Here is a 23,143-nt window from a genome sequence, read left to right on the forward strand (position 1 = left end):
CTTTCTAGCTTATAATACGATATATGTATTTAATGTGCAATACATATACACTGATATATGCATACCCAGTTATACGTGATGGGAGTTTATATAACTTCACTACAGCTATATTGGTATCTAAGACTATTCACGAGCAATTGATGACCTTAAAAGAAGAGTATTGTCGTTCGAAGTAACCCTACTTAAGTACACGAACATATTTAGATCATCTAAGATAGACTCAATCTACGCCCTTCATACTCATTCAAGTCGCATCACGCCTAAGTAGAACACACCGAGAAACATATACAAGCACTAATCTAAACCCCCAAACAAACCAGGGCCTCGAATTCGAGAATCCGCTATCGCATGAAATGAAGAAGAAAAAAGTGTGTAGTCATTCCCCTAGGTTAGGTAACTAGTTACCCCCATACAAAACAGTATCATGTGAAGGACCTTTCTAAAACCATACATGCCCCATGCCAACCAGCCATGCCGTACCATCTACAGTAACTAACCAAAATCATCCTTGGCCTCGCCCGTATCCTGTTTATCCTTTTCCCCCTCTGTAGCATCAAGCTGCGCCTTCAACGGCGCCGTCTCCAAGCTTGCCGCGCCGGCGCCGCTCCCGGGGAGTCCCAACGTGCTAATACGTCGTCCTCTCGTATTATCCTCTAGAGCCTCGCTCTCTTCATCTACACCATCTCCCTGGTCATCCGAATCTTCGTCGTCGTCCTGGTCCGCCGCCTCGAGGTTCTGGTTCAGCTTGTTTCCGATGCCCAGCACGAACGCGCTGGCGTACGCGAATTTATCGATGCCGTTCCCGCTCGGCAGGTCCGAGTACGTCTTGCGGGCTTCGTTAAGGCACCGCTGTGACTGTATGTACTTCCCCTGCATGACCCAGGCTTCGGCGCCAAGAACACTCCAGAGCGCTGATTTCCGCCGTCTGCTGCCCCAGCGGTGCGTCCCCATGCCTTGCTTAGAGGCATAGCAGACGGCGAGGCGTTCCTTGATCAACGCGTCTCCGATTGGTCCCGTAATCTTACTTTCCAGTAGTCGAAGACCCCACTTCGCGGCTTCGTCGACGCTCGAGCCGCCGCGTAGGCGCAAGAGCTCTAGACCGAGAGCAAGGCATCGCAGTGCTCCGTAAGGCGCGCTGCAACGTGTTATGTACGAGTAAAAGGCAGCTTCAAAGGCGGTATCTATCATTTCCGCTCTTGATTTGGCCGTTAGGTTCTGAGGCATGATGAGAAGGCTGATGGCTGTCATCTCGCTCGCTGCTGCGTGATATCTCCACGCCTTATCGTTATTGAAATCGCCACGCAGGAGGTCATATGTGGAGTGGGCTAGCTTCCAGTCTCGTAGCATAAAGGCGTAGTCTGCCAGCTTTCGCATTATCGCTTCTGGGGCGTCCTGTCGGTAGAACCCGTGAGAATCGTAGTTACTTCCAGAGCCCGGTCCTGCGAACGATGTCCTAGAATTGCCACCGAAACCCCATCGTTTTGTTAGACCAACAAACCGGCCGGCTAATCCTCTTCTCCGCGATGCTACCTGGTCATTCCATACTGACACATGACGCTCCATCGTCGGTATTATAGATTGGGTTACCATTTCACGTATGAAAGTGCGTATTGCGGTCGCGTCCGACTCGAATATGTACCTAGTTGGGTCCTCAAAATCCTCTTGATCTTCGCTCCTCCGAATATCAACTAACTCTTCCGAAGCTGACATCCATTCGCTTCGGGGAAGCGGTATACTATCATCATCAGTAGCGACACTCTGTGTTCCCCTTATACGGAGTAAGTGACAGTGGAGGCCTAGATTTCGTTTCATCTGATCAAAAAGGGACATAGATCTCGTAATATCGTCTCTCTCTTCTTCGTGAACTAAGACATAGTAGCGCAAGAACTCTCCATCGACCCAATTAGGCAATCGCTTGTCTCCCGTGCTCGATTCGGCATACAGTCGCCGTAGTGTCTCTATTGGAGTTTGGTTGCGAGAACTTATCGCGATGACGCAAGCAACCGGGTGAGCAAACGTCTCGTGCGGCGTTAAGGGTAGGCCAGACAATAACCTTCGCAGGTATAGGGCATAATATGGTGACGGCACATCAATATCTAGGCCATTATTTGTAGGACTCTGGGGTAAACTGAAGAAGGATTCTTCAGCATACCTCAGGTGGCGGTCCACGACAGCCTCTACATCAGCGATTGCGATCCCTTGTCTCGATTGGCCCCTATCGTTCGACTTCTCCGAGACACCGTTCGTCCTCGGCACTTGCGACCTCAACCCGGTTGTTACGGGTTCTGGGTGTACAACACCCTCTCCGAATTGGACGAAATGTATCGAATAATCTTCATACGTCCGACTAGATCCATTACTATCCCGTATTATAACCTTGCCTTGGACTCGCTCGCCGAACGGTCGAAGTAGCTCCCATAAGCCACGCGCAAACCCCTTCTCCTTCAATAAGATATCGGTATCCTCGGATGAATATACGGCCACGTGCGGTACGAATGCTCTAAGTATTAAGTTAAGCGGATCACCTGGGCTATCGTTAACGTTAGAGACGAGTGCAAGGGCGTTGTTCGATGCTGCGCCGAAGACGGAACCGGATGCTAGTCGTGATGGTGGACGACCAACAGGCGACTGGGACCTCGAACCCGGAGGTGACAGAGTCGAAGCATATAGAGAAGCGGCAGAGGGATGTGATCGTCGGTATGGTAGGCTGATTTCGGAGTTATAAAGTGGTGAGACATCGTTGAGAGTATGGCGGCTCTTCTGGACCCTTAAGGCCTGGGATAGTACGGGGGATGAAGGGAGTGATCCACCCCCAGGCGGTGAATCATGGCCGGAAGGTTGCATGAAGCCGGGCAACCTTGGAAGTGTGGCTGTCCGTGGTCTTCTATCCCTCGAAACGACTCGACTACTGGGTGTCGCATTTGGTGACGACGACCCAAGAAGGGCGTAGGAGGGACAAGGTGGCCCTAATTGTGAAGACCTGCGAACACGACACAGTATGCAGATAACACCTAGCACCTAGCGCCAACAAAGGTCGAGTATTATCGGGTCAAACAACCATTTTGTGTTGAATTGAGTTCACGCACTAGAGTCCTTGAAAGTTGAAGCGATGATGTTATTCCGTAAGTTCCTAATTCCCAGTTCCGATTCAATTAAACAAAGTCGGGCTGTCAGCAGAATTCGGGTCCGGCAAGGTACATATCGATAGCAGACGCCACTTTTTCATGCCACTTTTAATTATTAGCCTCTCGGTATATGAATATGAGCCACAATTTATCATAATTGACCCCAATTAAACCAGGGGTTCAGTCGTACCTTTACGGCTGACACAATTTTGGATACAGGTTGACGTAGGACCTGCTGTGGCTTGACATAAGAACCAAAATCAATAGAGGAAACTTCCGCACATGCTTCAATCATGGATCCATATTATTTTTCTTTACTTTTACTCTCATCAAATGTCATTTAGCCTTACACTTCTCTTGAGTTTCAAGATGCACTTAGAAAAGAAATGCCCTCTTGGAGTTAGCAAAATAAAGGGCAAGTATGTTACTTGGGTATATATATGTCATGACTTGACTAATTACACAACTTCTAAGTTACCTATAGCTTTACTATTGTAAAGAGCTGTAATTTTTGTCCACTTGGTTCATAATAACACTTTAATATCTATTCAACAATTTGAGAAAACCTAAGATCATATAGTCACCTATTATGCGATGCCTCGCTTCCTTCCGGTCTATTTATAGCATTAGTACACTTCACATCTTACACTCGCTTTCCCATATTTCTGTCATAGGCACTCGTCAAAGTAACAAGTACCTACCTAGGCAACGTTGGATGGCTAGGTAGGCAGTTCAAGCCATAAGCATGTTGTGGCATTGTCATTATTCTTTCAGAGATGGCGACGGGTCGCATACTAGAATAACTACATAACCACTTAGAGTCGCGTCCGAGTTGAAGTTACGTAAATGAGACGTTACATCTGCGAGAATAGGAGTCGAGGAGTAAATGGTTGATACCTCTGACATGCAAAAGCTTTCGGCTGAGATTAATTCATCCGTAATTTACCGGTAGACTCCCCAGTCTTCCTAACATTAGGTAGCTTCAAACTAACTAGCTAGCTGCAGTAGATCCGGCAGTTGGGAGTTATGATCATGGTTTGTTGACTGGATGGCCGTGTTCAGAGATTTATTACGACAATAATCGTCAGGTCAAAGTGCCGAGGCGTGCCAAAGAACGTGAGCTTCAGTGCTGTAGAACTAACCATGAATTTAAAGTCCAGCTACAGCGTTGCAGCAGACTGAAAGACGATTAAAAGCTTTAAAAGTTACCTGGTTCTTAATGAATAGAATATACCTGTATCTGATAAAGCACATTAAACTGTCTTAACGAAACGCACTTCATCAACTATTAAGGTTCTCGGGTAGCGTAGAAGGAAGCTGATTGGCTCCTCCTATCCCCACATAGCCGAAAACGGCAATCATCAGGACTCGATAAACGAATCACATCTCGGGCAGAGATGTAAAAGAGTGACTTCGATATAGGAATAACGGAAGATAAAAGGACAATTCGATCTGGGTTCGGTGTTTTGTCGCATCTTGCAACTCCCCAAACTCTCTAAAGAGTCGAGGCAAAAATCAGGTTGCCATCAAGATACGCCTAGGCTGAGGATGGACCCATGGTTCGACTGAAGGGAATTCTCTGGCGTAAAATAAACCTCGAATTGGGCGTTGTGAATTTTGCCAAGGCGGCTGAACATGCAAGAGGATAAATTGACAACACTTTTTGCGGTAGAGCTCGTGTCTGCAGTGGCTGCAGTGCTACCTAGTCTAAAGTCTTGTCTCGTAAGCGAAAGATCTCTTCAGGATCTCTTCAGGTACCATAATGTCACGCTATAAACGAGAGAAGTCATATTGAGATCCATTCCTCGTGCATATACCGGTCAATTCGCGATTTTCAGTCTATATTCCCTCATGTGATAATATATTGAGCTGACGAGGCCTCGGTCTCTTGGCCTGCCGTCCTGCTGCCGACATGAGGAGATCTGGCACGACTGTCTAGTCCCAGATCTGCGTGACATCTAGACTTTAAGGATGCAGTTTTGTTTGTTTTATTCTTGGCATTCGATGCAGCCGTAGTTGGCACACTCGTATTTCATCCGATATTCGATAGCCACTTTGTACGACGCAGAAACTCGGACGGGCTAAGAACTTCTTAAAGGCTGATTTCTAATATCAGTCATCAAGAACCAGAAAAGAGATATTATAGCGTATAGAGTAGTGGGCAGTTGAAGACGAGTATTTATGCGATAGTATCGCTATAAGCCGTTCGAAGAAAAAGGGAGGAAAATACTCAAAATACCGGACCGGGAATCCCGCCAAGCCATTAAGCCGCCATTTCATTAATTTGTTCGTATCCTGACTGCAAGTAGACCTCCAATGCATCAGATCCAGAGTGTGGAGAACCCTGCCGGGAACACGCAGCTTCGCAATCTTCGGGTTCAGCCAATATGCTTTGAGAGAAGGCACATTTAGCCATGACAATGGAGCTCAAAATTTCTATCCACCTGCAACATTGGATCTTGCGCACTGGACGGTTCGTGAGTCCTTCTCGCGACGGGACCGAGGATCCCGGCAGTATCTGTCAATATAAGTCTGGACCACGCCGCCAGATGATTTGAATCTAGGATGGCCGCTTAACTCTGAGTTATCAAGGAACTCATCATGAGGTTCGGACAAATTGTTGGCGGCATCACCGCCGCCTTGCTCGTGAGCGGCATACCAGCTGCTAGGATTCCGAAGAGACAGGAACCTCCTCCTGTTTCTTCGTCTATTTCTTCCGCAACACCAGCTCCTCCGGCCTCTACTGAAACGCCAGTACCTCCACCCCCTAGTTCCACCGAGGACCCAGTCCCGCCTCCTCCTTCAGAGACACCAGCGCCCCCACCTCCCTCTGAGACTCCAGCTCCTCCACCTCCATCTGATCCCCCGGTCCCTCCACCTCCTTCTGAGCCCCCAGTACCACCATCCCCTTCTGAGCCTCCGGCACCCCCACCACCTTCCGAGACTCCAGTCCCGCCTCTTCCGCCGCCTCCTCCTCCAGCACCGACCAGTTCGACCGAAGTTCCTGCGCCCCCTCCGGTACCAACAAGCTCTACTGAGGTCCCTCCACCTCCCGAACCTCCAGTTAGTTCCACTTCGACGGAAGTCCCGGCTCCTCCAGCTCCTCCGGTTACTTCCAGTTCGACCAGCGTGCCAGCGCCTCCGCCTTCGACCTCAACGGAAGCCCCGGCCCCGCCACCCAGCACTACCTCCGAGGCACCGGCACCTCCAGTCACCTCTACCTCGACCGAGGCGCCTGCCCCTCCCGTTACTTCGACCACTTCAGAGGCCCCCGCTCCTCCCTCGACAACCGAACCCCCTACAACTTCCGTGCCTGTCCCACCACCTCCCGCCCCGGTTGAGACATGCAGTGCGCACTTGCTAGTAGACGACTTCTCGCAATGGGAGACCGGCGAGAATCTCTTGACGGGTGCTACGAGCGGTAAGAGATCCCCCAAACCGTAATCCCCAACACATTCATTCTTCTTTCTACGCGCAAATGTTTGTATGCTCGACCAACTGCTAAACCTCCAAACAGATGACCAAACCATGAACTCGACCAGCACCGACGGCGGCATCCTGACCTTCACGCCCAACAACATCGACGATTCGTACATATACGAACAATTCGCCTGCCTCGAAAGCATCGCGCAAGGCTATGACTCGCTCTCCTTCAACATCAAGGGGCCCGAGGCAGCCTCCGTCTCCATCGAGCTGCAGACGGTATCCGACTGCGCCTCGGAGGAGTACCAGAGCTTCTACTACACCCTAGACGGTCTAAGCGGGTCTCTGCAGACCATCAACATCCCGCTGAACAGTTGGGTCGACGCCAACTTAGACGGCATCGTCGGCGTGCTATGGTACGGGTTTTCGGCTGGCCTGACGGGCACCGACAACGAATGGCAGTTAGATAATGTGCAGTTCCTGTGTGCGGACGTCGCGCCTCCCGAGGACCCCGAACCTCCTGAGTCTACGTCGGCGCCGGCTGGACCAGGTGTCACTGTCACGGTCACTGTGACCGTGCCCGCAGACGATGATAGCATCACGAGAATACCGTTACCTCCGACAGCCCCCGGCAGCTCTGTCTGGCCGACAGAAGACCCTCCGTGGTGGGAAGACGACCCATGGGATGGGTGGTCCGCAAGCTCGACCCTGCCGGCCGCAGTTCCTGCTACCCCGACACCGACGGCGGAACCCAGGACAGACAGGAACCAGCTCGTAGCGCGACAGGACGAGTGCAGCAACCTCCTCATCGATGACTGGGTATCTCAGTCGCGCCTAACCTTCCTTTACTACAACGCGCTGCTGCAGTCGACCAGCGACGACGAAACCATGAAGTCCATCGTGGTCAAGAACAACAGGGTGACTATTACGCCTACGGATACTGACTCGTACTTCTACACGCAACTCGGCTGCATCAATGCGGAACAGTACGGAGGCGTCTCGCTCCGCATCTCCGCACCTGCCGGCAGCACATTCGACGTGCAGCTATCATCGACTAAGGGAACATGCGGCACCGAGCGGACCAACGACGTTACCCTAAGCACAAAACAGCTCGGCTGGACATTCGATGGAACGGAGCAGTTGTACTCGATTCCTTTCTCCAAGTACGACGGTCTCGATTTGACCAAGTTCGAAATGGTGTTCATCACGAACCTGAGGAAGGCCGTGACTTTCGGACCGATGAGCCTGTACTGCGGCGAGGAGGTCGTCGAGTACATACCCCCTTCCGTCGTCGAACCATCCGAACCAAGCGAGACCGTGCCCGCGCCGGTAGGCAAAGCGACTAACCTCGTGATCGACACCTTCTCCAACGAGGACACGAACGCCTTGAAGCAATGGCACGGAGCGGACGAAGGCATGACGTTGACTTTCCGTAAGAATACGATGACGCTGAAGACCAACGACTCGGACTTAATGTGGGTGACGCAAGTCGCGGAGACCTGCAGAGACTTGACCGAGTTCGACGGGTCCTACCTGCACGTCGCGTACACCGGAAGCAACCTCTTCACCGTCTCCCTACAACAACACAACGAGAAGTGCGATAACGACATCTACCCCTACCCGGAGACGTGGGACTCGCTTGAGGCGCAGCGGTACGCCAGCGACACCGATATCTACATCCCGCTCGACCACTTCAACGTGAACCGGTCGCGGTCCATCGGCTTCGCCTTCAAGGGCTTCTACAGCACGGACCCGACAGTCTTCTCCAAGATCGAGATCGTGAGCTCCGTGCCCGACGGCTTCACCATCCCAGAAAAACTACCCTCGGGCACCTTCGTCTTCTCGTGCAAGCGGCCCAACTCCTTCGCCTTCGCCATCGACGACGGGGAACCGGCCTTCGCGCAGCAGGTCATGAAGACGATCGACGACGCCGGCATCACCGTCACCTTCTTCACCGTCGGCGCGCCGCTGCGCGACCCCACCACGAACCTGAGCGCCATATACAACGAGATGGCGGCCAAGGGCCACCAGATCGCCCTGCACAGCTACACGCACCCACCGCTCGAGGGCCTGCCCGACGAGGCCTCGATAGACTGGGAGTACAGCAACGACATCGAGGCCGTGAAGGAGACCTTCGACGGGCTGACGCCCAAGTACTTCCGCCCGCCGTTCGGCACCGAGGGCGCGCGCATGCGTCAGCGGCTCGCCGCGCTGATCGAGGAGCCGTATATCGTGCAGTGGAGCGTCGACGTCGAGGACTGGCTGTGGGCCGAGTCCGACACGCCGGAGAAGCAGCTCGAGGCCTTCAAGCGTGACGTCGCGGCCGGAGGCGACATCGTGGTCATGCACTACTTGTACAACAGCACGGTGTCTTACCTGAAGGAGTTCATCGAGATAGCTAAGGCTACGGGTAAGCAGTTGATGCGTGTGGATCAGTGCATGATGGATCCCAACGCGCCGCCGCTACCGGGCGAGGAGCCAGAAGAACCGGGTGAGGGCGTTCCGGAAAAGGGAGAGTAGGGGAGTTGATTCAAGGCAAGGGTGCTTGAGCTATCAAAGGTTTATCGTATGTATCTAGTTCCATGTCATTAGCATATAATAAAACCATAAAACTACTATCGCAATTGAAACGTCTGCAAAAGGCTAAGCTAGGAGGATTCTAGCTTGCCATAAGTAGCGTACGTGACCTTAGTAATCGCCCTGGTAGATATCCGCCCCACGAGCGAAGCTATCATCACGAAACCCACTTCACAAGTCCGCTGATTTGGTGATAAGTTGCTCGGCGGCACAGCCGTTTCCTAACGCAGTATAAAAACACGAGCGGCTGCTGATGAAGTCGCTTTGCATGTGTGTAATAACACCATAAGTTTTGTAAGGCTATGCGTAAGAGAACATCATGTGAAGTGATAAGAGACTTGCGTGCTTGACCTGTGTGGTTACTGGGGTAGATCTCGATGCGACTGACCTTCGATATGCAGTCATCATGTACCCTGATGGGGGTTGGTGCAACAATAAGAACAATGACAAATATCCAATGACAAATAGGGGATTATTCAGTCTGTTTGTAGGGCATCAGTACTAAGTAGATAGGTACCAAGGTAAGTAGGTAGATATAAATGAGAACCCCGAGGACCAGCCTTGCGTCTTCGTCGTTACCTAGGTATATTTGACGAATGAATCCTCCTCGGTGTTTACTCCTTGATATACGGGAAGCAATCGACCATCCTAGTAAAGGTTCATCAAAATAGTCGCTCAAAGTCATGCCTCTCCCTTCTGACGAGAAGGTCGTCCAGACCAGTAGTGCTATAGTCAGCACTTTGCATAGCATTTTCGGACCACACCCTGGATTCAGACCTAGTATCCTTCGCTAAAATAGCCTCCTAAGACTAGCATATGCTAACATCAATATTTAGCACACGCAAAAGGGGTCTTGCTCAAGGGCACTTTCGCGCCCACCGAGGCAGCCAAGGCGCTCTCGAGAGCACCTCACTTCAACAACGCATCAACCCCAATAATCGCGCGATTCTCCAGCTCTACCGGGATTCCTGAGATCCCGGATACTGATCCTAACGGGAACCCGCGCGGCTTTGCCATCCGATTCGTACTAGCCGAGACTCCTCGCCGCGTTCACACTGACATCATTACTCACTCCGTAGACGGATTTCCGGGATCAAACGGGACAGATGCCCTTGAATTCTTTACCGCGCTCAAGGACGGTTCGATCGGCGACTATCTGGCTTCTCACCCGAAGGCGCTGGCCTTTGTTCAAGCCCCGAAGCCAACTCCGGCCAGCTTTGGCAAAGAGAAGTACTTCGGGGTGAACGCCTTCAAGCTTATTGCAGCTAACGGGAAGGAAACGTTCATTCGGTATCGCATCGTGCCTGAAGCCGGGGAGGAGTACCTCGACGAGGCAACTCTAAAGGAGAAAAGCCCATCATTCTTATACGATGGGGTGTCGGAACTGTTAAAAGGCGGACCAGTTGTGTTTAAGTTGAAAGCACAGATCGCGGAAGACGGAGACGTAACTGACGACAATACTGTCAAGTGGCCAGCAGAGCGTCAGGTAGTCGATCTTGGCACAATTAAGCTTGATTCTATTGCCGACGATCAGACTGCACAGCAGAAGAGGATAATCTTCGATCCAATTCCGAGGGTTGACGGAGTTGAAGCATCGGAAGACCCGCTCCTGGACGTTCGCGCCGGTATATATCTCCTGAGTGGTCGTGAGAGACGCGCTGCATGAAGATTGTATCTATCAAACCATTCTAACAAAGTGAGCTTGGCACAAGATAATGAGAAAAGCACTTTGCTGAGTCAGGCGATTTGAAGGGGGGCATATATCAGGTCGAAAACCCAAAATTAATGTCATTGAATCTTCCTATGATAATATGCGTTCAGATAAGTTATGCTATAATAGGACGTTTAGTATGTCTCGTGCACCCACCAGTGTATAGCCAAAAACTGGAACGTGGTGCTATGCCCTGGCGCCTTTCAACCCTCTTCCAAACGATAAAATCATATCTCATAAGGCGTTGCAGGTTCCTTGAAAATCAAGTGTGGTTTCCTCTTGGCAATATCGAGTATCGTTTCTGCGAAGACTCCGTTCGCCCCTGTGACGTCGTTAGTAAAATACGTGTTGTTTAGGTGGGCTTGATTGTCAACACTTACAAGCAAACCAGCTTCCTGAACCACGGTTAGTAAACGAGTCTAATAATAAGAGGAAGAACACTCACTTGTATAAGAATGAATTAGATTGACATCAACACTTTCATGTATTAAACCTAGTTTGCTCGACTTGAGAACTAGTTTTAGGCACTCGGTTATTTCTTCGTCATCGTTAGATGTCTGAGCTTGGATAAGAAGACTCATAGGCCATGCGTTTGAGAGGCCAATATGGGGACCTTCAAAAATAAAAGTCAGTATAAGCCTGATGACAAATGAACTGAAAAGTAACTCACCTCCAATACCCTGAAATTCTCTCCCGGTGAGATAGTAAGGGTTTGATGATTTCGAAAGCAGCATGCGCCGCGTGTTTTGGTAAGTTTTGTCATCTGGCGATAAGAATCCCATAAGTGGTAGAGCTAGAAGAGACGGGTAGTTCGCATCGTCCATTAGAATGGATGACCCGTATCCGTCCACTTCGTAGGCAAAAACATTGCCAAATGTGCTATGACGAACAATGCCATGCTCCCAAACACCATTGGTAATGGTTTGGCTCCATGACTCGACAGTTTGAGCCAGAACATTCTTCCCAGCATCCTGGAGAATAGCAGCTGTCCTCTTCAGCTCTACAGCCATCATTGCATTAGCTGGAATGAAGAAACCTAGGATAGTTGCATCATCACTTGGTCTGAACGCGGAGCGGACGAGGCCAGTACCGTTGTTGAGAGGATTCCCTACACCCTTAAGACTGAGAGTCTCCGTTCCCGTGTTCGTGTTACGGTTGAAAGTGTACTCGTTCCGTCTATATCGACCTGTTTCCGGATCGAACGTCGACATCGACTGTTGCTCAAGAACATTCAACAGAGTTTCTAACGCTAGATACCAGCGCGGCGTCAAGAACTCCTTAGATCCCGTATGATCATTGAAGTCATTTCCCAAAGCAAGGAAATGAGCGAGGGAGTCTAATTCGTATTTGCATTCGAAGACAGACGAAGGCTCATAGACAGGATGGACAACATCGTCTTGTCCATTATGAGACACAGGTAACCCACTTATGGGTGGTGGTTGGAAGGCATTGCAATACGGGGACTCGATGACGTATTCGGATTGGGTATTGATAGCGCCTAGGATCAAGTTATATACTGCGGGATCCTTCTTTGCCAAAGGTTGATAAGGGGAAAGCTGGTTGGTCGAGTCCCTAAGCCATTCGGCAATAATATCTCCAGTGATGATAAATGAATGTGTACCCTCCCACTTTCCTTCGTCGTATGCGTGTCTCTTCGGCTTCTTTTTGGTGGGTTGGGATCCGGTCGTGTGGAACTTCACGGTCGTGTCTGTGGTGGACTGTATGGTTGTCTCAGTCAGCTATACAGTCGTACAAGTACGACAGAAGGAAGAGTATGGATCCGACTGACAGGAAAGGCGTTCTCAAAGAGGCGCGCAAGGTCTGGGTCCTTCATACGTGAAGTCACATCCTGTATGACTTGTTCAATGGCGTCCGAGTGAAAGGTTCGACATCGCGGATCCGGTCTCTGGAAGGGTAGAGCAAGAGGTCCATCGCTGAGGGGACGGTGAGGATATGCCGAGTATTGCGTATAATCAGGGCATGCTTCCTGATATTGGAAATCATTCAATGGGATCTGTTCCTGACCGTACGCATGTGGTTGAGGCCCCGATCCTAATACGAAGGTTGAATACAAACCCGCAACGAGCAGGCTTGAGCCTATTGAACCCGTCATTGGTATGGCGCGAGCTGCCCTAGCTCTATATAGGTCATGAATTGTTCATGAGGAGAAGAAAGATCAAGAGTTGTAGGGATTACAACTCGAATTGGATAGAAACCTTAGTTTGAAGTAAAGTCAAAGGAAGGCCGCACCTGCAGGGACTTGATGCGGTTCGTCACGAAGACTCCAAGACTCTAGGGCTCTTTCCGTGGGGACACGCTTACAAGTTAGATGGTACCTTCTCTTATTGGCAGAACTCGTAATTGTCGCCCCGCAAATAGCCAGGATCGTGGAATGGAAGCTCTAGCTTCGGCTCTAACCCCCTAACCCCCCGCTAACGTCATGTCCATAACCCTTCTCGAAGCATTCGGTTTCAGGTCGTCATGTCACGAAACATTGCTTGATTTACGTTTATGATTTACAACATTTCTAGGGGCTTTACGTCCAATCCCGAGAAGACCTACAGAATATCAAAAGCAGGGGGCTCTATAGCTCCTCGGGAATAAACCGCCTAGAAACTGGACGTACTTACAGTAAATACATATGTCCTAGGTATGTACCTCCTTAAGCTTAAACTAGTAAGCTCCGCTAGCGAAAGGTAATCGGTGGGGGATCTTATCCGTTTGCTTATCGTAGCTTACCTACGTACATATTTTTCTTAAGAGCTTCACAAATTCCAACCGATCCGGCCTCAGATGTCCGCAGCAGAAACCATCACGATTTCCACAGCGTTCGCTTCAATTTCCCATTGAGCCACTGCGATGGCTCGTGATGTTTCCATAATTGCCTCATCTCGTCCTCCGTAACATTCGTTACCATATTTCCTATTTGGAATATCTCGTTAATCATGTTGGCACTCTCTATTCGCGGCTTCGCAGGCTCGCGTGCTCTTAATAGACCCTTCATCCGAACCATAGCCTCGGCTCGTCATAAATCATTCGAAACCATTCCATCTTCGCCAATTCGAATATTGCGATCGGTTGAATCAGTCAGAAGATGGAGGAGGCCCCAGTACCTCGACCATAGGATTGTTGGCCTGGTCCCCACTATGGGAGCTCTGCACGAAGGTCATCTTTCTTTAATTCGCTCCGCGGCCCGCGAAAGCCACCACGTCGTCGTCAGCATATACGTAAATCCGGCACAATTTGGTATCAAGGAGGATTTGGCTTCTTATCCCGTGACTTGGGAGTCGGATTGTAAGATCTTGGCTGAACTGGACCGTGAGTTGGCCGACGATGGTGGTAATCTGGGCCGCATCAGCGCTGTTTTTGCGCCAACAACCCCCGAGATGTATCCCTCCGGCTTTCCGGGCCAGGAGGTGGACTCGAAGGGAAGTTTTGTGGTCTTAACGCCAATAAGTGAACTGCTTGAAGGTGGCACTCGACCAACGTTTTTCAGGGGTGTTGCCACTGTTTGTATGAAACTATTTAACATCGTACAGCCTGAAAGGGTGTACTTTGGCCAGAAGGACGTTCAGCAGACGGTGGTCATCCGGAAGATGGTCAGAGACTTCATGCTACCTACCGAAGTTGTTGTCGGCCCTACTGTTCGGGAGTCTGACGGTCTTGCTTTAAGCTCGCGGAATGTCTACCTTGGCGAGAGGCGACGCAAAGTTGCTACAGTATTATATCATTCACTGAAAGCTGCCGAGTCTCAGTATTTGGACGGAAATTTGGATCGGGAATCGATCCTGAAAGCTGCCAATTCTATAGCTACGAATTTTTTAAACGAGCAAGCAGCCTTGTCTCCCGAAAGGAGGGTAAGGTACGAGATAGACTATATCTCGCTTGCAGATCCTTTAACGATGGAGGAACTAACTAAGGTTGATCCGGAAAAGGGCGGCATCCTAAGCGGTGCGGTGAAGATGCTGCCTGTTGAATCGCCGCAGCCAGGCGAAGACTTAGGACATAGCGGAGGGCCAGCAGTCCGCCTCATAGACAACATTGTCTTGAAGCCTTCTGCAAAAGTCTAGATTAGACAATGCTTGAAAATACCCAAGAAGTTCAATTATTACCAAAGAAGCAATCCTCAAAATATGCCCTCGTTTCAACTCGGCAGAGTTATATCATACTCGAGCCTTTTAATATTAACATATCTTCCATTACTGCTGGCCTACCGCCCTGCTAATGGGATTGGCTAGGTAGATCTAGCACTTTTACTCGGGACTTTCCCATTCACCACCTGCTCAGCGCAAACTCCGAAACTTGAGCTACACGTACCTACGTATATACATGGCAAAGCCAAAGGTAATGTCCCAAAGACGGTATCATTAAATTGTCTCCTTCGTCCGGCAGAGATACAAATCTCGTAGTTCTGCCAACTAAAGGATTTCGCCGCGATGCGTTGATTCTCCACCTGCAGTCTTACGATGAATTTCCAATGACGATGTGCAGGAGTACTACTCTATATCAAATAGCACCTGAAGTACATACGTATACATGACTCGAATTGAAGGGGGGCACATTTATGTTGGGATAGAACTGAACTTAAGTTCCAATTCCCCGCAGAAAAAGAAGGTTAAGCCGTTTCCGTCCCATCCACTTCAAACCTAGATTCTCACCGTATAACATTGTCGGAAATCTCAACCTTGTCTAAAGTTCGACTATCACAAACTCGTCTCGTTCAGAGTTGCGGTCCGGATCTTTAACCCTTTTCCCAAACAGAAAAAGTGGTTTTGTTCGAACAGTTTCCCCTGTCGATCATCTGTTCCTCTCCAATTGACTTCAGGTCATCCGGCTATTCTCTTTAGCACACCACACACCCACACACAGAGAATAAGGGACGCGGGGTAGAAGTCTCAAATGTCGGGAACACCCACCGCCGTCTCCGCTCCGGGTAAGGTGCTTCTAGCCGGAGGATACCTCGTTCTCGACCGTCAATATACCGGGCTCGTCTTCGGTCTGAGCGCCCGCATCAATGTCGTTGCTCAGGAGATCAAAACCAGCAAGGGCGTTCAGTTGAGCGAGATTATTGTTGATAGCCCTCAGTTCCTTGAAGCTCAATGGCGCTATGGATACCATCTAGCTCACGGAGACGGCGGCATTAAGGTCACTCAGTTGCAAGTGTAAGTCCTCACTCTTCTTGCTGGACCTCAGCATTCTTAATTTTCTTGTTCTGTCGTATACTCTTCAATTCTTCTATTATGAGCTATATTCATGAATATTTATAATGTGCTTATGTTCAATGCACTTGATCTCATCTTGCTGCTTCCATCTCTCACTTTACTGTATTAAATTATAAGTATACCCATACATAAGCACCTTATACTTAACACTTCCCAACCAGTGGCTCCAACATAAACAAAAACCCCTTCGTCGAGACCACGCTGGCTTACGCCCTCACCTACATCACCACGGCCGGGAATCTCAAGAAGTCCTACACATTCCACCCGGCCCAGCTCACCATCCTCGCCGACAACGCCTACTACTCGCAACCTCACACCTCCTCCCCCTCCTCATCCCCGTCTCTACCCAACCGCTTCGCCAAATTCCCCACTAAGCTCAAAGATGCCCATAAAACCGGTCTCGGCTCCTCCGCGGCCTTAGTCACCGCACTCACCGCCGCTCTACTAACCCACTACCTGCCTCGCACCGCCTTCGACCCGGCCTCGGACGCGGGTAAGCTAGTCCTGCACAACCTAGCGCAGGCGGCGCACTGCGCGGCCCAGGGCAAGGTGGGCTCGGGGTTCGACGTCGCGGCTGCGGTGTTCGGGTCTTGCTCGTACCGGCGCTTCTCGCCCGCCATCCTCAAAGACCTGCCGGAGGTCGGCGCGCCGGGTTTCGCGCCGGCGCTGGCGGCGTGCGTGGACCCGGCCTTCACGTCTGAGAGCGGCAAGGGGGTGTGGGACACGCGTGTCGCGAAGGAGGGCGCGAGCATGCCGGGCGGCGTCGCGCTGCGCATGTGCGACGTGGACTGCGGCAGCCAGACGGTGGGCATGGTGAAGCAAGTCCTGAAGTGGCGCGACGAGACGGATCCCGAGGGCGCGAAGAAGCTCTGGGACGAGCTGCAGAGGCGGAATGAGGAGTTGGCTTCTGTGCTTAGCGCGGGAAGGAAAGACGAGATTAGGGGGGCGGTGGAGGGGGTTAGGGAGCTGGTTAGGGAGATGGGGGAGAAGAGCGGGGTTCCGATCGAGCCGAGGAGTCAGACGGAGTTGTTGGATGCGCTGACGAAGGAGGTGGAGGGTGTGTATGCTGGTGTGGTGCCCGGGGCGGGCGGGTACGATGCCCTGGCGTTGCTTGTGCAGGATGATGAGGCGACGGAGGAGAGGGTTAAGACGTTTTTGGAGAGGTGGAGCGCGGAGAAGGGCGGGAAGGTTCGGTTGCTTGATGTTAAGGGGGAGATGGAGGGCGTGAGGACGGAGGAGTTGGGGCAGTATGCGGGGTGGATATCTTGAGGGTTTGTGGCTGCTTCTGAGGGCTTGGGGGAGGAGGATTTAGATATATGGATATCGTAGACTACTACCTAGGAGGTATGTATTTACGTATTTAAAATAGAATGTGATATTTCTTTTGGATTGGTCCATATCGGATAGGTGACGCTACTGTAGGCAATGGTTACTTTGTGAGATGTTAGTGTGCTTTATACACTCATTAAGGTCGACTTAAGGAACGGATGAAACCGTCTGATAAGTTGGATTCATCGTGATACTAGGAACAAAAAGAATATTGAATATTCCTCTTCAAGGCCCAACCCAGGATCTGTTGACCGGCTCCTGGCTATTGCGCCCCCGCTATTAGGTATTTCTTTGCCTCCCTTTTTCAAGGCCCAGACGATGTGCAATGTCTGGGAATCGAACCCTAGGCCATCCATTGCAGTATGGCCGTTAGAGCAGGAACGATAAGGTATCTGTGGCACAGACCATTCAACCACTCTGTATGTTCAGGTTGTGGAATTGATGCCGCCGGTGAAATTTTGTGACATTACCGCATTATTTAAGCCTGACTTCGGAAGGGGTGTGTTGCTGCCTATAGCTTTTATGTCACTTTCCATAGATGAGTCACGGGATAGCTAATCGATCACGTCGCGAACGGGACTAGCCATGAAACCAATACATCGTCGAAATATAACCACAGAAAATCCAGTTCTCTGCAATTTATATATTCGTACTACTACAGCATGCCGAAAGGACGACTCTCCCATCACGGACGAGAGCCAGAAAAACGCCGTATCCTTAATACCAGTGCAAGGCCCCCACTAACCGACCATGCATAATAACCAACCCGTTCATTAGCCCCATTAAGTCCCCTTAAAAACCTAACGCCTCGATGGGATTTGCTGCTGGATTTGCTGGAAAAAGGAAAATGGAAAAATGGAAGAATCAGGAATCATGAATCTAATGTACCGCACCCGGTTATCGTACTATCGTACACACCTCCTCTTACGATTTTTTTTAAAAAAAGCCTTAGGTTAAGTTGATTTCTTCGTATTCATTCGTTCGTTGGGTTGGTAGACGTAGGTGTCTACCACGTGATAGCATTAGGTAAAAGTGGCCAGGGACGAGGTCCCGTATCGAGGAATTGGGGCCACTGTTCTGCCAGCCATATTCTCGACTGCCAACACATTTTGCTCGTTTTGTTGGCAGGGGATAATGTATGGTCAGGAGAGGCAATGATACAGCTCAGCTAAGTTCAGATCAACGACCTTTAGACTCATCCGTGAAGCTCCACGATGCTGCTTGATGGATCGAGAGTTTGCAATAGGTCTTCAAGTCCTAGATAAGGTTGTCCGCAGGGGAGATGGGGGTGCTAGGTGTCACCTATCATATGTTAGTCATAATAAGACTGCATATGGAAGTCATGATATTGCATTTTATATCATGACAGGGGCAGACTCACCTTCAAGACGGGAGTGACGGGTCGCAGCGCGGGCGGAGCGGGAGCCTTGCGCGGGTTTCCGATGGCCGAGGGATCAGCTACGCCGAGGCGGGCAGCCGCTGCTTGCTCCTTCAGAATGGCGATCCTATCGTCGTGGAATAATGCGTTAGTTTCAGTTCTTAGTCCAATGTTTACCTAATAGCCTATTCCTGTTCCTGTTCCTTGTTCCTATGTATTCCTTCCGCCTTTTTTCCAGGAGGCAGTACATGGCGTGCTTACGTACGCCTCAAGGATTAACTGCGGTGAGGCAATGCAAAGCAAAAGCCGATCGACTGAGGCGCAAAAATAGAAAGGCTATTGGACGTAATACGAGGGGGAAAATAAACAGGAGGGAAAAGAGGGCGACAAGAAGAAAGGGAGTTGCTTACTCATCTTCCGAGACACCCGGTAAGGATACCGTCTCATGCTTGAAGTTGAAAGGCGCCGACTACAATGGGGCGGAATGTTAGCGATAGTGTACAGACGATATGTAAATGCAAGGGCAGATAAAATTAGTAAGCATCGTCACATCGCTACCCGGTAGCGGGTAGGAATATAGATTGTGGACGATGTGTGCGGAGGGTGGAGGGTTCATATATCGTATGCAAAGGATAAGCGAAGCGACTTACAATCTGCAGCGGCGCCTTCTCGGACGGCGCAGAAGACTTGGACTTGCCATCGACGAGTGCGAAGAGTCTCGCCAAGAAGTTGGAAAAACCACCGACACAGCCTGCCATTTTGGCGATGATTGTATTGCGACGCCGTGTATGTGGATACCAGGCAGGTGATGAAATGATCGGATGATAAAAGGTTGTAAGGATGGAAAAGCACGGTGAGATGGAAAATAGTAAGATATTTGATATTGTCAAAAATAATTTGACCGAGCGACCGTGGGCTTCGACGTTGTCAAAAGTACGTCAGAAAGTTCAAGGCAAAAACCTCGAACAACGAGGGGAAAGTCAGTTGAGAGTTGCGAGGGTTGGGAGTCGGGATTAAGGAAGTTGGGGATTGCGTCGTGCACAAAGGGAACCCTGTTTTAAGATATGTATGTCGAGTACGGGTACGAATGAATGCAAACCGAAGATGCCTGAACGAACTAAAAGGCAGGGTTGTCAAGGCCAAAAAGACGGTAAAAGACAACGGATGCCTGTCGTATCGCAAAGATTCAGGAAGGTTAAGAGGTTTCGATGTCTGAGGTTTGACGTCGTGGTCGAGGCGGCAATAAAATGGAATTGTTGATGCTTCTAGCTTCTAGGAGGGCCTCCCCCCAAATGCGCAGTCGTATGCGCAGTGCCTCAATGCTGTTGACCTAACAAGCTTAGGGGGCGACTGCACAGCACGTATAGGCGGATGTATGTCATATGCAGGTACCTTAATCAATTATCGACACAGTTCGATGATTGATCAACAATCATGCAAGCAAGCAAGAAAATCTGGAATATCCCTATAAGATAAATGGATTATAGCAAGAAAAAAGAAGCAGGCTCCTCTTTGCTGAAATGTAAAAAAAAACCCAACGTCGACGGATCTCCGTAACCCCAGAACTAGATGGATGTCGATGGAGACAGCGAAGGATTGACGGTAAAGGAATTGTTATGAGCCACAAAGCCTCAACTCTTTCGGGCAGGAGAAGCTGAATTTCGAAGTCGCTGTTAGTTGGACGGGTTGGACCGGTGACTGCGGTGACTGCAAGTCTGACAGATCGTCCAGAGCGGGGAGCGGGAGCTGAAAAAAAGGAACACGACAGTAGCCCTGAAAGATGCAGAATTCAAAAAGAGCGTGCAGGAAACTAAATGATTATGTCATAAATGTCATAAAGACCAATAAGTTAAACAAATTCAATAAGTCCGAGTCTAGGTGCTGAAGAGAACGAAATTCAGTTCGATCAAAAGGGGGTATCACAAAGAAATGAACGTGTTGCTGCGTATCGTATCGCAAAAGTACAATCTAGTTTTGGCTGACTCGGTTCCAAAGTTGGCTGTGAAAGAGTCAGGAACAAAGTCGAAAATGGAAGATGCATCTTTCAAATACACTCCAAAATACATACACACACGTACACGTAGAACCACTAAGTCATTGCCAACTAACACAACACAAAAAATAAGATAGCATCGTCACCCCAAATTAAAAAAAAAAAAAAGTTGGCAACTCCGGAATGTGGCAATTGTCTCTGCAGAACAAGGGGGGGTCGAATATGGTCTAATATGTAACTTTGGCCTTCCCAAGAAACAATACTGCGTAATAGTATCTCATTCGCAGGAATGGAATCGGTCCAAGAGTGTTTCGAAACGCCCAGCTTTGAGACACAATCTTCAGCTTGCATAATATCGTCGTCGTTCCGAGCATGCATGAAACAGGAACAACTGTTGCCAAAAAAGGGATCTTCCCATCTAGGTAATCCTTCCACGAGCCGTCCACCCGCGTCCAAGGTCCAAGGGATCAAGTGGAATTAGTGGAATTAGTGGCCCTGCCATTCCAGAACATTGCCCCCTTCGTCACTATTGGCTCGCGTGTCAGCCTACTTCGGGTAATCCTTGAGGTGGTAGCTCTTCAGCTTCACAAATTGGTCATAACCAAATCTGCTTAGGGTAACGCCCTTGCCCGAGTTCTTCCATCCTGTCCAGGCCAGATCCTACGCGAATATAATATTAGCAAAACATTGACAACTTCCATATTAGATAGAAAAAACAAAGAACCTACTGGACTCGGGTAATCCGCGCGGTTGACAAAGACAGTTCCTGCTTCGACTTGTTCTGCCAATTCATAGCCCTTATCCGTGTCTTTGGTCCATATACTGGCTGTGAGGCCAAATTCGCTATCATTCATTAGCTCTATGGCCTCCTCGTCACTCTTCACCTTCATGACGGAAATGACCGGACCGAATGTCTCTTCCGTCATCACCGTCATGCTGTGGTTGACGTCAGCCAGGAGAGTGGGCTTGACGAAATTGCCCTTTGCTGGGAGAACTGAGAAGGTCGGATTCTCTGGCGTCAGGTCCTTTGCGCCCTTGCTCAGTGCATCCTTGATGTGCGACTCGATCGTTTCTTTAGATCGCTTCGAGATGACTGGTCCGATCTGAGTCTCCTTGTCTAGAGGGTCTCCAACCTTGTAGTCCTTCAAGACCTTCTGGACTGCCTCGACAAAGGGATCATATATTTTTTCGTCAACATAAACACGCTCAATGGCACAGCAACTTTGTCCCGAATTGAAGATTGACCCGTCGACTATCTCCGCGGCTGCCCAATCGAGATCGACATCTCCTCTGACATATGCGGGATCTTTGCCGCCAAGCTCGAGGCCGACGTTGACAATCCTGTCCGCAGCTGCCTTCTGGACTGCCAACCCTCCTGCTACTGAACCAGTGAAGCAAATCAGGGAAATGGTCGGGTTTCGTACCACGGACTCCATAATTAGGGGTGATCCACAGTGGAAATACTGCAAGACACCAGCAGGTAATCCGGCCTCTGTGAAGATCTTGGAAACCTGCTCCACTATCGTAGGGGTCTGAGGGGAAGGCTTGAGGATGACGGTATTTCCAGCAAGCAACGCTGGTATAAGTGAGTTGACTAGGATCAGGTAAGGGTACTAAAGAGTATTAGCAAAGGTAAGTTATATGAGTAGTCATACCGATTTGATCGCCTTACGTTCCACGCGAAGATGACGAGAACTGGACCAACTGGGACTTTTCGAATGAATCGTTTGAATCCTTTCTCGGGTTCCCCTTCCGTATCTTTCAACGTATCTTCGCTAATTTTGACAAGATAGTTGGCACGTTTGATGGCGGTCGTAACTGATACGAGGTTAGTATAGGAGTCCATCATTGGTCATAAGAGACAATATGATGAGCTTTACTTTCGCCAGCAGTGTAAGCAATCGGCCGGCCCATCTGGACGGTAAGTTCTTCGGCCAGCTCATCTTTCTTTGCCTCGAGTAGTTTTAATGCCTTGTTGACTATGATTTGGCGATCTGTCAACGAAGTCTTGCTCCAGCTCTTGAACTTCTCGGCGGCGATCTTGGGGAGCTCTTCCAACTCAGAAGCCGTGATGCCATTGCGAGTCAATATCGGCTCGTTCGTGGTAGGCGAGATAGTAGTGAGCGTTTCTACGGACATCGTGTCGATATTCTACAGTATGAAGCAGCTACGATGAGACGATGTAGGTGAAATGATGGAGAGATACTGAATAAAATTGAAATTGACTTAGATATCCACACAAGTTCCGATTCGGACTTGGTTATCATATGTTCAACCGTTATGACGAACGTCGCATTAGATCTTTGATAGATAGGCGATGGACTTAGTGGGGGATCGACAACCCCTCAATAGTCTCGATAATGACATATTCATTTTACATAGTAA

At 49.8% G+C, this 23,143-nt stretch overlaps 8 protein-coding genes across 8 annotated transcripts; 4 read left to right on the forward strand and 4 right to left on the reverse strand.

Moving 5' to 3' along the window:
* Positions 1–85: 85 nt before the first annotated feature.
* F4807DRAFT_441542 (uncharacterized protein) lies at positions 86–3,183 on the reverse strand. Its single transcript, XM_047999392.1, has one exon. The coding sequence runs from the start codon at positions 2,842–2,844 to the stop codon at positions 493–495; it is 2,352 nt and encodes a 783-aa protein (XP_047850327.1). The 5' UTR covers positions 2,845–3,183; the 3' UTR covers positions 86–492.
* Positions 3,184–6,653: 3,470 nt separating this feature from the next.
* Positions 6,654–9,200, forward strand: F4807DRAFT_453772 (carbohydrate esterase family 4 protein; the record flags this gene model as incomplete). Its single annotated transcript, XM_048000504.1, has 3 exons — positions 6,654–8,023; positions 8,054–9,064; positions 9,197–9,200. 3 exons carry the CDS (start codon positions 6,654–6,656, stop codon positions 9,198–9,200), a joined length of 2,385 nt encoding a protein of 794 aa, XP_047850328.1.
* A 281-nt stretch (positions 9,201–9,481) lies between these two features.
* Positions 9,482–11,023, forward strand: F4807DRAFT_253326 (catalase related protein). Its single transcript, XM_047994394.1, has 2 exons — positions 9,482–9,905; positions 9,962–11,023. Exons 1-2 carry the CDS (start codon positions 9,809–9,811, stop codon positions 10,789–10,791), a joined length of 927 nt encoding a protein of 308 aa, XP_047850329.1. The 5' UTR covers positions 9,482–9,808; the 3' UTR covers positions 10,792–11,023.
* Positions 11,024–11,063: 40 nt separating this feature from the next.
* On the reverse strand, positions 11,064–12,949 carry F4807DRAFT_464271 (glycoside hydrolase family 125 protein; the record flags this gene model as incomplete). The annotated part of the gene is made up of 5 exons (XM_048002094.1): positions 11,064–11,158; positions 11,217–11,231; positions 11,282–11,449; positions 11,507–12,554; positions 12,626–12,949. 5 exons carry the CDS (start codon positions 12,947–12,949, stop codon positions 11,064–11,066), a joined length of 1,650 nt encoding a protein of 549 aa, XP_047850330.1.
* A 211-nt stretch (positions 12,950–13,160) lies between these two features.
* On the forward strand, positions 13,161–15,343 carry F4807DRAFT_253342 (Nucleotidylyl transferase). The gene has a single exon (XM_047994395.1). It carries the CDS (start codon positions 13,782–13,784, stop codon positions 14,904–14,906), a length of 1,125 nt encoding a protein of 374 aa, XP_047850331.1. The 5' UTR covers positions 13,161–13,781; the 3' UTR covers positions 14,907–15,343.
* Positions 15,322–17,504, forward strand: F4807DRAFT_253351 (Phosphomevalonate kinase). The gene is made up of 2 exons (XM_047994396.1): positions 15,322–15,998; positions 16,220–17,504. Exons 1-2 carry the CDS (start codon positions 15,736–15,738, stop codon positions 17,325–17,327), a joined length of 1,371 nt encoding a protein of 456 aa, XP_047850332.1. The 5' UTR covers positions 15,322–15,735; the 3' UTR covers positions 17,328–17,504.
* Positions 17,505–17,936: 432 nt separating this feature from the next.
* F4807DRAFT_253488 (uncharacterized protein) lies at positions 17,937–19,711 on the reverse strand. The gene is made up of 5 exons (XM_047994399.1): positions 19,416–19,711; positions 19,176–19,234; positions 18,769–18,892; positions 18,549–18,689; positions 17,937–18,499 (listed from the first exon to the last, which is right to left on the reverse strand). Exons 1-4 carry the CDS (start codon positions 19,521–19,523, stop codon positions 18,645–18,647), a joined length of 336 nt encoding a protein of 111 aa, XP_047850333.1. The 5' UTR covers positions 19,524–19,711; the 3' UTR covers positions 17,937–18,499; positions 18,549–18,644.
* A 1,509-nt stretch (positions 19,712–21,220) lies between these two features.
* On the reverse strand, positions 21,221–23,085 carry F4807DRAFT_253512 (aldehyde dehydrogenase). Its single transcript, XM_047994400.1, has 4 exons — positions 22,639–23,085; positions 22,431–22,576; positions 21,487–22,371; positions 21,221–21,418 (listed from the first exon to the last, which is right to left on the reverse strand). Exons 1-4 carry the CDS (start codon positions 22,895–22,897, stop codon positions 21,305–21,307), a joined length of 1,404 nt encoding a protein of 467 aa, XP_047850334.1. The 5' UTR covers positions 22,898–23,085; the 3' UTR covers positions 21,221–21,304.
* Positions 23,086–23,143: the final 58 nt, after the last annotated feature.

Source organism: Annulohypoxylon truncatum (assembly GCF_022578515.1).
Source record: "Annulohypoxylon truncatum strain CBS 140777 unplaced genomic scaffold F4807scaffold_39, whole genome shotgun sequence".
Classification (NCBI taxonomy): domain Eukaryota; kingdom Fungi; phylum Ascomycota; class Sordariomycetes; order Xylariales; family Hypoxylaceae; genus Annulohypoxylon; species Annulohypoxylon truncatum.